This window comes from Anomalospiza imberbis, chromosome 7, assembly GCF_031753505.1.
Source record: "Anomalospiza imberbis isolate Cuckoo-Finch-1a 21T00152 chromosome 7, ASM3175350v1, whole genome shotgun sequence".
Taxonomy (NCBI): Eukaryota; Metazoa; Chordata; class Aves; order Passeriformes; family Viduidae; genus Anomalospiza; species Anomalospiza imberbis.
Window position 1 is genome coordinate 31,503,108 of NC_089687.1, and position 16,915 is coordinate 31,520,022.

General features: G+C 37.0%; 1 protein-coding gene across 4 annotated transcripts in view; it reads right to left on the reverse strand.

Moving 5' to 3' along the window:
• GULP1 (GULP PTB domain containing engulfment adaptor 1) overlaps positions 1-16,915 on the reverse strand; it is a 169,770-nt gene that overhangs the window by 52,256 nt on the left and 100,599 nt on the right. For all 4 annotated transcript variants that reach the window (XM_068196389.1, XM_068196388.1, XM_068196386.1 and 1 more), the window contains one exon: positions 13,309-13,370. In XM_068196389.1, the coding sequence (XP_068052490.1) occupies positions 13,309-13,370 (62 nt within the window). The remainder of the gene's footprint in view (positions 1-13,308; positions 13,371-16,915) is intronic.

Consider the following 16,915-nt stretch of genomic DNA (forward strand, 5'->3'; position numbering starts at 1 on the left):
ACAAGACCAGCCAGGAGTTTCCATGTGCCAGTTCAAGGTGGGATTGTGCAATTCCGAGCATTCAGCTTGTAGCAACTGAAGCTGACACAAAATTCTTACAGCTTTCCTCTGCTCCATGTAAATAAATTCTACCAGTTCTGGAAGAAATTGTGATGGATTTATATACATATATATAGTACGTCTAAGTTAATAAATACAAATCAAAAACTATTGAAATTATTCTTTTGTACCAGAAAACACTAAAAATAGCTCATAAAAGCAGAGATGAAATTCCACAGACGTTTCCCATTTCGTGGTTAAAGTTTATTTTGATCTAATTTCTACCTCCCTTGTCCTTGACTAACAAAATACTGAATTTGTACTATCACACTTTTGCCATGGCAACATGCAATGACATTATAAACACAGAAACAGGAATTCCCTGTGGGACAAAAAACAGAAGTCACAGTTAGGAAAAAAAATCCTCATTCCAACACAAATAGCCTCAGTAATAGGAACAAATAACTATTGTCCCTGACTCTCAGTTTATTAAAGACCTTTTCCAGTTTAATGTGAAATAAGAAATGGCCTATTTTAAGAACACTGCATTGCTTCTGAATCAGGACTTTTAATACTGCGAGGCTTTCTGCACCATAATTAGAATAAATGACTCCTGATTTAATTCCTGATTCAGGGAATCGATGTGCTGTCAAACAGAGGACAAGCAGCACACCAAAAAAGAGCTATTCTGAAGAAAGAGCCATGAATATGTGCAGCTAATGCTTTAGCAGCTTGGAAATATAATATAAATTTTGGCAAGCTTCTCAAGGACCCCAAAATTTTGGACAGAGTCTCAATTTATTATTTTTTTTAAGCTATCATTATCAGATAAGATCATCTTTAAAATCTAGTGTCATAACTTTGTGTGTAGTAAATAATTTATACATACATTCTGTGGACAAGATAATGGACACCACAGGGCAGATACAGGTGCTGAGATGTATTAAAGGAATATGAAGTGTGAAACTTGGTTGTTTTTTCATTGGTTGGTTGTTTTTTTTTTCCTAAACTGTAGATTTCCTATACTATGAACCATTTAATTTGTTAAAAAAAAAAAAAAAGAATAATCTTAATGTTTTATTAGTAATGTAGCTTCAGTGGGAAAATGTGTGGAGTCCGTATGCAAAGTGTAATTCACAATAATGTGGCTAATCTATATGAATATGCTAAATTAAATACCATATTCACAGAAATTAATATCAGCATTTTGATAAAAGTGGACAAGAAAATGTCTGTGTTCAACTAAAAATGATTTTTTTTTCTTTGCTCCCAGAAACTACTTTCTATGCGCAATTTACTTCTTTAAATGTGTTGGTAATTTTATACAAATGACACATATAGATGTCTTTCTCAGTTGCTGTATTCACAGAACACTCTCAGAAATTTTCAGAGAGTATTTGACTGGAATAGCCAAGCCAAAATCAAATTAGTTACTTGTGGAAGGAACTAATTCTGCAGAGAGAGAAGGTCCACGCAGCAGATAAAGACACAAAGCAGAGCAGTAGCCATGCCCTTAAAACTGCAACATGATTGAATTTCTGACAAAATATCTTTAAGTGGATATCTTGGAATAAAACAAAAAGGACAGGGCACTGGTTTTGAGTGCTTTGATTATTTGGACTGAAAAGGGACAATAGCAACAAGACAGTTTGCTGGGAGGCAAACTGAAAAAGCAAATGAAGAGCAGGGGCTGGAGAGGAAGTGGCTTTTCAACCACAGCAGCTCAACAGTATTTGCATCTACTACAGGCTCATGACTACAGCACAAGGTAAGCTGCTCAGGGATTTTTGGGAATTGCATTCAAAATTTTTATGGGAAAACACCAACTGTTGGAAATCTTCCTTTCCAAGGCTGGGAATGCACCCTTAACATACCTCTGCCTCATTGTCTGTGAATGTGCGGCTGCACAGAACACAAACGCTACTCTAAATCCCTCATCAACTCCAGCACAGATTCTGAAAGCAAGTACAACTCAGGCAATGGGCCTCAACAAGAAAAGCACTTGTTACGTTGGTTTAGCTGTACTGGATCTTTCACTTTTCCTCCAGGGAATTGAAAGTGTCTTCTCTGTGATGATTTCTGTTTTATGAGCCTGTCTATATTCTCTCTCAATCTGTTTTTCAGAAGAAACTCCCTTCTATACACATAATCTCTCATAAGAGTCAGCTATAAAACAGATATGATCACCATAATTCAACACCTGGCCTTCAGGCACTTGAAGAATATCCATAACAAAGTTTTTTTTTCAAAAATCTGGCTAGGATGAGAGTATTTCAAAAAATTATTTGAAACACAAATAACTGTCTCTTTATGTTATCATTTAACAAATGTGAGGAGCACTACTAAAACACAGGAAATATTCTTCCTGCTGAACAGTACAAAATAGAAAGCTGAATTTTCTGATTAGACTGATTATTTTCGCAAAATTGAAAAATATTTCAACCTGGCAACATCAGATATGAAAAGAAACCACCATTATCATGATCTTAGATCCACCAGCAGATGAGATGAACTTTTTAAGAGACCATAACTGAGATGGAAAGTAATCTGTAAGTTATTTTACAATGGCAATTAATCCAACAAAAATATTGGCTTTCACTTCTTACTTCATAAAAAATATTATGTTTTCCAATAAAAGACCTCAAGTCTGGCACTGAAGTGGTAAAATTAATCTAGACTAGATCATTACAGTGGTACTCATATCATTAGGTGAACATAGAATCAGAAAAGTCTGATTCTATACTTAAAAATCCTTCACATAAGGATCTGGAATCTTCCCTAAATATCAACCTAATCCTTTTCACTTAGGGAGCAGGTATTGAGAAGACAATCTTGAGCTCAAGGCATGAAAGCAGAGTTCAAAATTTGGGGTGTGATTTGAGAACAGAGATTTGGGGCAGATATGTGGAAAAGCTTCAGTATTACCTCAGTTCCTTATCTTTACACTGAGGATAATAAGTCACCCATTTCTTATCTGCATTTATCATTTAATTATCCCAACTGAGAAGAAAGCTCATGAGAGAAGTCCAAGGTCTTCTGTTGCCTACTTATTCTGAGCTTTGATCTATGACTTGCATCAGGGTAGCACCTACAGCCTCTCTCTCATTATTCTAGAGGCTGAACAAGCATCAAAAAGATAGCCCTTAGCTTCAAAGAATTTATGATCTAATGAACTGTGATGAATTGCAGTAGCCCCTTGGAAATGCACAGCACAGTTTCAGTTAGTACCTCTGAGTGTTACTGATGAAAATCAATATAAAACATCGACCCTATTCTTCCTCATACACATCAAACAGCAAACACTAACACAAATAAAAAGCTATAACCAGCACAAAATTAACAAAGTGTTCTGTCACACAGCACACAGAGTGCTTCAGTGGATTTCAAAGATTCGAAAAAAGCTTGTTTCCCACCTGCCTGTCTTCAAAACCGAAAATTTAACCCTCAAATCCATACCTATTTTTTTTAAGATTTAAGATTAATCTGAACATTAAGCATGCACATGAAATTTTGGAGCATTCTTTTTCATTTTGAGAGTGTGTTTGCCTGTAAGAGTTTCAGGTCCTCAATGCCTCATAAAGTGCAAGTTGGGATATAGCCTCTAAATTGTGACTTAAGAAGACTTATAAATGCCTGATTTGAATGTATTTTTCCACAATAAACCTGTGCTCTTGAGTAAACAAGACTTCCCTCCCACCTAATCTTTTAGCTCTAATTAACAGGATTTGTTGAGTTACTTATCTGTCCTCCCAGTTTCTCCCTACTCAGAAGCATTGGGAGCTACAGCAATAGTACAATGATAGGGTTTAAGGACCTTTCTAGTTCATGCTTCAAGTTTTCTTTCCCTTCAAATGCAACCCTTGGTTCCTCACATTTCAAAGATTTCATGGACATCCTTGTTTCTACATTTTCCCTATTTTCAGTAATACTACAACAACACATTGAAAAACAACTTGTAAAACAATAGGACCTGCCCTGTTTTGATTTTCCTTAAAGATTCAGAATGAAGAGAATATTTGTTATGAAAATACTGAAAAAAGATTGAAGGTTTAGACCAATGTAATCCATCATTCCCTTTTAGTGGCACATCATAATTCCTAGTGAAAATGCAAAACATTTCAACAAAGCTTTACAAATAACTTAAATATTTGTCCTCTGCTATGTTCCAAACAAGAAATTATTAGTTCCTCTATTAAGTTACACCTAATATTCTCCTAGTCAAAGTTCAAAATGCTTTTTAAAAGAGGCCAAGATTGGTTTTACCCTTTCTGAGCCAGAGTAATCTGAAGGAGGCATTTCTGAGATAAATATTTATTGCAGTCCAGGATCCACAGCTGACTAGGGCACATTACTATTTTATTAAAGTTAATAAAGTCAGAGACTGCAGCTGGTTGTTTGTCTGATGGTTTATTGAGGATGAATCCTCATGGAGATCGGCATATGTGAAACTTTTCCTGAATGGTGAACAGCCTGGCTGTTGGATAGACTCCTGTAGTCTTGGTTCTGTTTTTAAAATTGAATCCCCTTGTAGAATTTTCTGTTAAAAATCTTGTGCCATTCTCTTATTTTCTATAAACCAGCTCCGTGTCTAGTTTATAGAAAGGCTGAGATTAAATACGGGAGATAAGAAAGAGTAATTCATCTGCAGGCCTGATTTAATTTAAAGCAAACCGATCTATAAACAGCTGTGGGCCACCTAGCCCACAAGGACAATAATCCAGATGTTTGAACCCTGCTAATTCCAGTGCCAGACATGCAACTCACCTGATGCTTGACAGTGCAGAGGCTGAAAGGTCTTCTCCCAGAAACCTCACATTCCCACAGTTGACAGCTCTCATGGAATGAGAGCTGCAGAGGGAATCCCAGAGGAGATGCTAATGAGGCTAATTCGCAGTTTCAAGCAGACTTAGGGAGAGGCAAGGGAATAAATGTGAGCAAGAGAGAAGGAAAGGAGAGGGATGTGGAGGGTTGAGTAAATCTTTCTTGACCCGAAGGTCCTTGCACACTCTTTCTTGCTTTGTTAATTCTGACTGGACAGACCTCTGAGCTTTATTCATTTGTCGTAACAGGCAGATCACTCAGTGCTCCTTAGTCACTGAGTGCCTGCTCTCATCCAGGGCTGAGGAACTCGTGACTCTGACTATCACAGACTTCAGAAGATTAATACTCAAATACTAACTTAGTCTTTCTCTGAAGAGTAGGAAAATGATATTGTAAAAGCTGCTATGAAGCTTCTAACGATTTTGTGACTTTTGTCTGAACAATCTCATTGGTCACCTCTTTTGAGACAATACCAGAGAAGGGCAGAGATGCAACTGTTCAAAACATACTTTTAAACTCATAGTTAACATGGTATCTTTAGAAATACACTTCAGGTGCTGCATTTGATACTAAACCATAGAAACATTTAGGTTGAGAAGGGCCTCTAAGATCACTGCATGCAACTGTTAACCCAGCACTACCATGTTCACTGCTAAACCATGTCCTAAGTGCTACAACCACATGTTTTTTGAACACTTTCAGGGCTGGTGATTCCACCACTTCCCTGGACAGCCTGTACCACCCTTTCAGTGAAGAAAATTTCCCTAATGTCCAACCTAAACCTCCCCTGACACAACTTGAGGCAATTACCCTTGTCCCGTCACTTCTTACCTTAGAGAAGGCACCAACCCCCACGTGTCTAAAACCTCTTTTCAAGTACATGTAGAGAGCAATAATGTTTTTCTTCAACCTTATTGTGCCCATGGGGAAAAAAGCTGGGGAGCATCTGGGGCTCCCTCAGCAGCTCCTCAGAGGACTTGTGCTCTAAATGCAGTATTATGAAGAATTGCTGTTGAGAGTTGCTACAGAAAAACCTCACCAAGCCTTTTCTATAAGAACAAATATATTATACTTTCAGAACTTTTTGTATTAACACTTAAAACACATGGCTGTTCTTCATTCCAACAAACAGCTCTTCTACACCAAGAACTATAATTTGGAAGAATAATATAATAATCATAATCTACATAAAGAATAATAAGTTATAGAACAAAAATAACCTAAAGAATGTATCTTAATAACCTAAAGAATGTTGGGTCTCTGGTGCTATGCTGTTCACCAATGTGCTCTGTTAACCCCACCATCCACATAAGTCTTCTATACCAGAGAAATCAACGGAACCCCCGATGTGGATTTTCAAAATCAACCAAAACAATATACATACTTAAGAAACCCAGTCTTGTAGTAAAAGGTTACAAAAAGCTTTGAGCCAGAAAGAAGTTTACCATACATGTATAAACTATGTGCCTCACAATCCAGAAGCTATATAAATTCCAGGGGTTTCACATTCCAGCCCTTCTGCAACTGATTCCAAGACAAAATAGAACAACAACCCATTCTTGAAGTAAAATAAAACACAAGGCTTAAAATTACACCTAGGCCCAATTCTTCCCCATATCTAAGCAAAGTGAGAAACCTGGCAATACTCATGCTCCAGGAACTTTGGAATCCTAGCTCATAATGCTGAGCACAGCCTTCTGCCACCAAGAGACCAGCTCCGCATGAGCAGCAGCATCCAGCAATTCCCTGTACGGGCACCCCAACAGGGAAACTCTTCAGGCCCTGCAGGTAAATAAGGCCTTGCAGTTTCATTGTTTCCCTTAAGTTGCATTCACATTTGGAAGCTTAAACTAAGCCTGACTTGCATGAGAAAGGTTGTTAGATCAACTGCTATGGTGGTTGAAACCTCTTAGTAAGATATAAACATCATCCTTCCTCTGCCAGGCAGCAATCAGACTGCATAATTCCCAAAAGCATTCCTGCATCCCTGAACAGCTGACTGAGCATCCAGCTACAGCTGGCAGAGATACAGAGGGGAGAGCATGGGACAAGCAGCATAGGAGGAATACAGATATCTTTTCCAGGCATGCAGGAATGAATTTAGAAAAGCCAAACCTCATCTGGGGTTGAAAGTGGTGGGGAATATAACAGAGAAGATGATGGCTGGGAAAATGGAGGTGTACTTGTTCAGCCTGAAGGTGATGAGCCTGGTGTACACACATCAGTGTGCATGCATGGTTGAGAGTAACAAGCTACAAAAAATTACAACTAGAAATGAGGCAGAAGAAGTCAGAATGGTAGGGAATATGTCCTGGAACTGGCTGCCAAGAGGCTCTGAATCTCTGCCCTTAATGGCATTTAAAGCTCAATTGCATAAGGCTCTGTTTTGTACCACCTGGCTTTGAAATAAGTTCTCAGATGGGAATCAACTGGATCATCTCCAGAGGTCCATCCAATTTAGATTACACTAGATTCTTCCATTTCAATTCCCAAAGCAAACCCTAATCCAAACGCAGGACAGCCAAGGGATAACTCCCAGCATTCAAGGATATGTAGGACATTCTCCCTTCCTAAAATTCAGGGTGTTTCAAAGTCCAACAATAAGCTAAATCATTTGCAGGTTTGTATTTTCAATCCAGATTATAGTTAGAAATCATATCAATGTGTGAAATAACTGATTTTAGAACTTTCTACCAAAAAATTTTGTCTAAAGCTCTTAAGCTGTTTAAAAATATTTTTTCTCTGATGGAAGAAGTAAAAATTAGACTGCTCAAAGTCAGAGACAATGGAAAAGACTGTAATTAAGCAGCCAGGGTGCTAAATAAATGGATGTGATGGCAATTTATGTGAGAGAAAGAAACTGCTTGGATACAAAGAAAACCTAAAACTTGCTCAGGATAGGAAATACTTTAGGGCTGAGGTGGATTTCACATCAGCTTCAATGTAGACAAGGGGCTCTGTCTCCATCCTGTTTTATGACATTTTTAACATACTGCATTACTGAGAGAGGGACTCTAATGACTCCTCAGATCGCGTGCTGAATGCCATTAATTGGTATGAACGATTTGTGATTCCTGCCAAGAAACTCCAGCTCCCACAACTTACTTGTGCTGCAAATGTTTCGCAGTTGTAACTGAAGTTATGTCACGCAGGACTCGGAAATTTCAAGGAAAGTGGAGCTCATGAAAAGTCCAAAAAATGACAAGCAAAACCTTAAAGAAGATGACAGCCACGGAGAACAGATCAAGAGCTACTGGTTTGTCCTTCAGTTGGAGTTTATATAGTACGGACACCAGTATTTTTTATCTCACTTCACCAATTAAATTAATCTTGGTCTTTTTTTTTTTTTTTTTGTTTCCAACTGGAACCTCCCACAAGTATTTCACTGAAACACATACACCCTACTGTTTCCTTTTCCTGGAAAAAGAAAGAATTGAAACATCATCCATTATACTAAACTGCCTTGCATAAATATACACAAATGGACTTTAAAGAAGAAACACTGGAATTGCTCATAAATTTGATTCTTTTCTTGAAGGAGACCCCCTTCTGGAGAGTAAGAGTAATCAAACCAAGTCTGTTCAGAGTATCTGTTGCAGACTTTAAATATTTTATATTTCATTTGCATGTTTATTCATCTTTAGTATAATGAGCCTCAATTTAATGACTGTAATGTATCAGAAATAAGTAAGAAGTTCAAATTTGCATTGCCTTGTGAAATTATCATTTTTTGCTTTCCTATCTCATTTGGGTATTTTCACAAAACTAATCTTTCCTGTGCTTAAATGCTAAATTAATTATGATCACATGCAAGACATGTTGGTACTTTAATGAAAGTTAATTGGTATTAAGTTATTAATTCTAATTATAATAAATTTAAAGTAGGAAAACTCATTATTTCTCATAATTTCTCTTCTACTGCAGTAGTTTCTAATTTTCAACATTTTTGTGCTCTGTTTGAAATATCTTGCTATATTTTATACTTTTTAACAGTGTGCCTGGTAACTCTGCTGACTTGGGAAAGCTACATACAATTTGCCATTTGATATTTTTTCATTACTTTTAATGACATAGTCATGATCAGTTTGCTGAAATGCTGACTGGATAGAAAAAATTTCAATAGGAATAGCAAAAAAAAAACTGCAGTAGAAGTGCAGTTTATGCCACAAAAATGTGGCTTTGATAACACTGATGATAGCAAAATGTAGATATTCAAAAGACAGAACTGCACCTAGAGCCCTGCTACTATAACAACGTCATTTGACCAAAATGCCTGCTCCACAAGAGTATTATTTTCTATTCAATGATGATAAAAAATACATGGAATAAGAAATGGCGTATAGTTGAGAATCTAAATAAACTGTTTATTGTCCTACAGTGAAGACTAAGAGTTTTAGGTACTGCCAAGTGTGTTTTATTACAGACTCACAGAATCATTTGGGATGGAAAAGACCTTCCAGATCATAAAGTGTGACCATTACTAAATTCCTTTTTTCCATTGTTCATTTAAATCTAAGCTTTCAAATTGAAACTACTACATCAAGAATCAAATCTGCAGCTGACAATATAAAAAATGGAATGTGAGTGTGAGGCAAGCAATAGGCCAGTGGGCACTGGGGAGCTGTGACATCTCTTGGGGAAACGCCCTCCCAAGGGTTTAAGGTGCCATCACTTGCCATGGAAAAGAGCAGCACTTCTGCAAGGTCAGAGCCATGGAGCCCTGCCTTGCCAGCAGCCAACATAAACAGCAGGCTGGCAAAGCACAGCCTCTCGTCTTCAAAATGGAAAGCTGTGCATGTGGAGGTTTGATATAAGCGAAAAAAATCAGCAAGTGACTCTACAGGGGATTACAGACACAATTACTACAGAGAGAAGCAGTAAACATGGTTGGTTGGGGCAGCTTTTGATTGGCAGAAAGGCACCACTCAGGTGATGACAACCACCAGCTTTTTTAAAGGCTGCAGTCTTATTCCATTATAACATCACACTTTGATCACTTTTGTTTTGCAGAAAGGAAGCTGGCCTCAAATCAAAAGAATTGCCTTAAGGGCAAAAGAGAGCTTTTTCTTTACAGTATAGAAAATAACACAAATATCCCTTCTTAATTAAGGACCTTTGCAGAAAAAAATTAACACAGAAGTTTGGGGTTGCCTTAGAATTTTATATCTGGGTGATATTAAAACTGTCATGCCACCACATCAAAATGAGTCTATATTTGGTACTATATTATAAAAATTCTAAACTATCTTTCTGGGGGAAAAAAATGTGTGACCAATATGCTTTCATTCATAGTGACACAGTTAAAAAAAAATATAGGACCACAAACTGATGACAATATCCTGGCTTCACTAAAACAAGGTCACATATCCAGAACATGCTGAAGTGTGAGGAATCTTATTATCAGTGCCTTCTAGTAGACCAAGGCATCAGTAAGATAAGAAGAAAAAAAAAAAAAAAAAAAAGGACGCAAGGAAAAACACTAAACACAAAAAAATTACAGTAACTGAACAAAAGCAAACAAAACAAACATGAAGAGGGAAAATAAACACCCCTGTCCCATCCCCCTTACCCCCCACAAATAAAAAACCCCAAAGCCCAAATCTTCATTCGTTTATACCATGCAAAACCATGTCAAAATCAGTTAATTTCAATACAGCAAAGTAGGATGTGGTGTGTTGGGAAAGAGAGAGAAATTCAAGATACTTTTATATTTCAGGGCTTTCTTAGGAGACTCATGGTTCCTGGATTTTACTTGCAGAAGAAACAATTCAGTTTATGTTTCCTTGCAAAGAGGATTATGGCCATAAATCATCCTGAGGGTTCATATTCTAAGAGATAACATGACATTACTAATTCTCTGTTATAAAGGTCCTCTCCAACTGGTAGAGAAAAAAGGCCAGTTGTCAATATTGCAGGGTTCTTTTACTTTCCAGTTAACTTTGCTAAGATTTTTTTTTTAACTAACAGTCAACTCATGAACTGTGCTTTATCAATGTGCTGTCTTAGGAATCAAAAAAACTTCATCTTCCCCAGTAAGTTCTCCCTGTGTTCTGACCATCTCTGATTAGTGCCAGAGAAACTATTTTTGTGTCTTATAAAGAACAGAAACTACTTTTCCATCCATGGTAATCTGCATCCAAAAAACTGTGGAGTAGAATACAGATCAGTTGCTCATGGACAAATAACTCTGGTATTATTTTCCATCAAACTGATTTGACTTTCTGAACATGTCATTCTTCTCTCACATGATTAATTTTTGAAATAAATCAGATCAAGTGTCTTTTCTTCCCAACAAACATGGAAGATACATGAACTGAATGTTAGAGAATTGGAACAATTTGGGCAAAAATCAATGAGTCTCATTTAATTCTTGAGTTATGAAGGTTTTCTGAAGCATTTAATCATTATTTCACTACACAGTTACAAGTTATCAAATCAATGAGACATTTCACTTAAAACCCAAAATGCTGCAAACCCCAAATGAGGTACTGATAGATACATACTTTCCTCTTCAAGTGAAATATATGGCAAAACTTAATGAGAATGATATTGAGAACTGAGGTGGAAATATAATCTAGATTTTTTATTGTTATGCCTGCATATGCCAGCTGAGTTCACAAAAGCTGTGTGAATTTATTCCAGGTGTCAATAAATAAACAGGGTAGGGAATCCCATACCCTTTACATTCCAGTTGCAGAGCAGAGCAATGTTTTGCTTGTTTTGAATCAAATGACTGATAGTTCTAAGTAAGAATTTTCTACTGCGATCCAAATGAAAAAAATGGGTTAACTTTCTAAAAAAAGCAATAAATAAAACAAAGCCAAAACCCAACATATGTGGTATTAAAATTTCAGTTTCCTACAAGTGTTCTGGCAGACCTTGGAGGCCACCACAAAGGTGGAAGAGGCCCTGGAATAAACAACAGGAGCAGAACTGGAGAGGACATTTAGGTACACATGAGCCTAAATAAGTGGAAAGATATTTTGGACCAATAGTCTTCCTAACCAGGGTGAGAGCAACTTCCTTTAGATTGGAATTCTCCATTCTTCTGCTCCAGAAACTGCTGATGCTGCTGTTTCTACAGTTACCACCATCTTAGCACCATCCTCTTTATTCTAATTCTTTTTCTGCACAGCTGCACTGACACCTACTCACCAGATCTGCTCTTATGCAAGACAATGAAACGTGGAAGATGAGAGAGGTTTTTTTTTCTCTCAAAGACCAGAAATTAACAGACATTGTTCAGTGCTTTGAAAAAACTCACGGCTTCAGCTTGCTCTTAAAGCAGATGGCACAGTGACCACAGCAAGTAATCCTCCCTCTCAAGAAGTGCAATGTAAAGCCAAGGTGTCTGGCAAGGCTATTCAGTTAAATGGTAATACAGCCTTTGGACAGGAATCCAGTTGGAAAACACACAGAACAAAAACACATTCAAAACCTGGCAACTGTGAGAACGAGACTCCACTTCCCACTACAACCTCTTGTTCACTCTGTGGCAATGCTAAGCAAAAGAAAATTTCAGATAAAAAAGCAGGGAACACTCATGTAGAAACCTGAGTTATGGTCCATGAAATAAATATTTATATATATATATATATATATATATACACACACATATAGATAAAAAATTTTGATACTAGGAATTTTCACATTGATTTTTTATGAAGACTATTTTAAGAAAGGTTTTTATATTAAGAAATACCAGTCATAAGATAACACCATACATAACAGCCCACAATAGAATTTTATTGAATTATACTCTCAGTTTGAGCAAATAATTGCAGATTACTCGGTTTACTCTGAGTTATGCTGATGGCTACATATTCTTTCCTCCTTTTAGCAAACTATCTTCTAAACTGGTATTTAGGTGAGTATTTAGGAACCCTTAGGTTCTAAGGTATTTAGGTAAGATGCAGTTCCTGTCAAGGGATGTCATTAGATAAATTGAACCATTATTTATATAAACTTATCTCACTGTAATTGGGATAAGAAAATAAAAGTAAGGCTTCTGGCCTTACTGTGCAAAAATGCCATTATTGTTCTACCACATTTCCTGAGTATTTGATATCTCAATATATCCAGCAGAAAGGGTTGTTACTCGTTGCCTTTGATATTGTTCAAAATAAGTTTGTGTCACTAATTTTAATAATATTCTAAGCATGCAGACTGATGTTAAATTCCTTTGCACTCAAAACTTCCGTCCATTTACAAAAACATCATCAAGCAGAGAAGGAACACTGGCTTGCTTTCTAGTAAACCATAGCCCAGAACAAGAATCAACTGGCCATTAAAAACAGAACATTTTCACCTGCAGAACAGACATTTACTAAGTTTGTCTACATTATTTTATCTGGCAAATCTGCATCTCTGCAATTGTCAAGTTAAAAACAAGCTAGAATGTGCTGCATTCTAAAGGTATGAGGAGAAAATAACTTCATATTTTCTTACCTTTGCATTATAGGGAATATAATGCTTTGATAAGGCTTCAGGAGTGTGCATCCATGTTTTGTCTACAGAAAAGCAAAATAAAAGAAGCACTGAATATGTTATTCAATTGTTAACTTAAGTATAATAGTATCTCTGTGGATAAGTTCAACAATCATCCTCTTTACTCAAAAAATTAGCTGTCTGAAGTAGTTAGAGGGGCTGGAGGGAAATATCTCACACCTTCCCAAACACTTAGAATAGAGAACCTGCTTCTTTATGTTGGGCACACTTCCTATTTTAAACTTGGTTTTCCATAAGAACTGCAACTCCTCCCCCAAATGTATTAATTGGTCTGAGGCTGTTTGCTGGTTCTGCCTCAGATCAGAATTTCCTGCATCCTGCTGTTTAAAGCACTGACTGCATCTTGTGTATCTAATTATGCTTTTTTTGAATGAATTGTGCTTTTTCTGATGAATTATCGACACATTAAAGGGACAAACAAAATTATTCAAGCTGTAACTGACAGAAGAAAGCCCTAATCCTTATAAAATAAAAGAATGAGCATCAGATTCAAAAGTTTTAGATCTGACTTATAAGTTCAGATCATTTGTAATTTTCCCATATGTATGCTAAACAAATTTGCATATTCACCCTTTAACTTTCCCATTATAAGACTGTTTTATTCTCTTACTATTCCTGCTGCATGGACATTATTCTGTAATTTGTCAAATACATATTTTCCTTGTACTTTAATGGCCTTTTTGAATGTTCTACACAATTTAAGATTGAATTCCAAATGTTAAGAAAAAGCTTCTTTTTATTACAATCTTAGAAACAAATTTTCAAGGTTTTCTCATTTGAGAGCATTTATGGAAACAAAAATGTTCAAAAATTCTAATTTGCATTACCATACATTTGGGAGAATCTGTAACTCTAATGTTTTATATTACATATATTTAACATCTAGTAGTATTTTCTAACTTGAGACTATGCTGGTTAAAATGAGCATCAATTAAAGTCACAAATCTGGAACTTTATTGAGTTAAGTAACAGAATAACAGCTTAAAGCAAAATTCTACCCTTCGATATTCACAATTTCATTTGCCTTTATGGGGAGTTGCAGTCACAGTAAATATTAACTTTTTTGTTAGTTACAGTTAAGGACAATAAAATTCTGTTCACTTCAAGCTGTTGAAGAGCAAAAGCTGTGACACTGATTGACACTAAAGCAATAATTACATATTTTAGATCATGCAAAAGCAAGAAAACCATCAAACAAGATAATCACCAGCCACCACAGTAACAGGATCAGAACTATAAAGCTGGGAGAATTCTTTTTTCCCATAACAAATTTTATTCTAGATGGCAGCAATGTTCAGCTCCATTACTGGAGAGTGATATTATCACTTCTTAATTAAGGAGGAATGATTTGTTCATTCAGCAGCACCCAGGAGGAAGATTAAAGTGGCTCTTCCTTTTAACCATGGCTTGTGATTGGACTGCCGGAACCAAGAAATCATTTCCCAGAATATTTTAACACCTGAAACCTGATCTCTACTTTAACATAATATCAAAGGCTGATGTTATCTGAAAGTGCAAAATAACCATCCCAGTGAATTTGTGAGTCAGGCCAGGTAGAATAAAGCCTGCCAGGCCAGCAGATAAGCTGAAGCCAAGCAGCTGGTCACCGGGCTCGCTGGCAAGGCCAGGCAGGGGCAGCTGGCACTCAGGACAGGACTGCTCACTGCCCCAGCCTGCCCCATGAACACCTGCACAGGGCCAATTTCAACTCCTGCAGGTGCAGTCACATTGCTAATACCAAGAGTTAATTTACCTAGTTCCTTCACATTACTGTTTACTAGCTTCAGTAGGGATACAGTCATATTCATACACTGAAGGAAAATCTATACATATAAAGGAAAATCTAGTAAAAATAGAGCATTGACCCTCTTAAGGAAATTGCAATAGTTCTCCACTCATTTTATGCCTAGTACCACCACAAACAAGGGACAGAGCTGTAGCTTCTAAAGCAAATTTTACAAACAGACAAGTGGCTAGACACGTACCATCATAACTAACTATTCTTTGCAAATGTTTCTTCCTCCCTTCTACCCATCAGGGCAAATTCAAATCTGAAAAAACTGTTATTTAGTTTGGGAGTCAAGTGTGAAATGCTGGTCTTAATTCAGCACGAGGTAATCTTTCCAATTTTATTGTAACTTACAAAGCTTTACTTAAAATGGTTCTGTGAAATCATCAAGTTGCCTACCAACAGTAATGTGGCAGGTTCCAGCAAGGAATAACACTGCAAGGCAAGTGTTGCTGTAACTGTTGCTACCCCTAACTGAGAGGAAGATAAGGAAATATGGACAGGTGCTCTCAGCTCAAAATGAAATCAGTAACTTGGTGAGGTACCAAAAGACACCTCGTTCCAGGAGTCTTGTGCCTGGTTAAAATAGTCCAACATTCAGATATGGATCCACAGACACTGTGACACGGCTACTGAAGATTTCCTCTGACAATGGAAGTCCATTTCTTAGAGGCAAGTAATCATTACAGACTGGTGGTATTTTGGAAAGAGCTCTTAATGCTAAACTAAATCAATACAAGGCAAAAGTCAAGCTGATACCAAAGACTTGCAAAAAATAATGCAAGCTATTATGTAGGTTTTTTTCAGCAACATCTCCTTCCGAATTTTAAGGTCTGATTATGGACTTACACCACCCTCAGCAGCTGTTTGAAATACTGCTTAGAATTAGTTTGCTTTCACAGCAGTTGAGAAAGACCACATTTCAGACATTTTGCATGCAATAAACTAGAAAAAACAGGAAAAAAGAAAACCAATAAAAGAAGTATCGGTCAAATATCTGATGTGGCTGTGGCTTGTGGTTTGCATGATCCCTCGCCTAGTTTAATTTTTTAAGAGTTTTCACAGCTTAAAACTTAATTATTCATTCTGAAGCAACAAGCAAAATATGAAACCCTACAGTGAAAATCACAGTTCATATTATTATTATATTAGTTACACAGAAAAGAGTTCTAGACACTTCCGAGCTAAATAAAACAGTAGGTCTTAAAGAAAGGACTGAAGGCCCAGATAAAACCAAACCTGACAACCTGCCTCTAATGTTAACAGTAAGAGAGAGTGAAAGGACTCAAGCTGTTACACTGGGTGAAAACCACACTTATTTTAGATCTTGTCTGAAATTCTTAATCCAGGTTGCCTTAGAGTTTAAAGTTTAAAAAGTGCTCAGTTGTTTTTTGAGAATGATGAAGTTTTGACCATTATGAGTTTGAGCCATTCAGAGTCCAATAAAGCCTACACTTAGATTTTATTGGGAGGTAGGAGAAATTCTGAGTATGTGGTGGCTTTGCCACACTCACTGGCACTGAGTGGAACAAGAGATGTGAAAAAGGGTCACCACTGTGATTTCAAGGGCATGGGGTAAACCACAGCCCTGATTAACCAGAACTGGCAATCCTGTGTGGAGCCTCTCCACAACACCTCAGCACGTGCACGGCGCGCTCAGTGTGTGGCACAGGCACAGAGAGCCCCTGGAGCAGCAGCACTGTCCAGTTTTTAAAGGGAATTTGACTTGGGTGAGAGCTTCTCAGGTTTTGTTCCCTG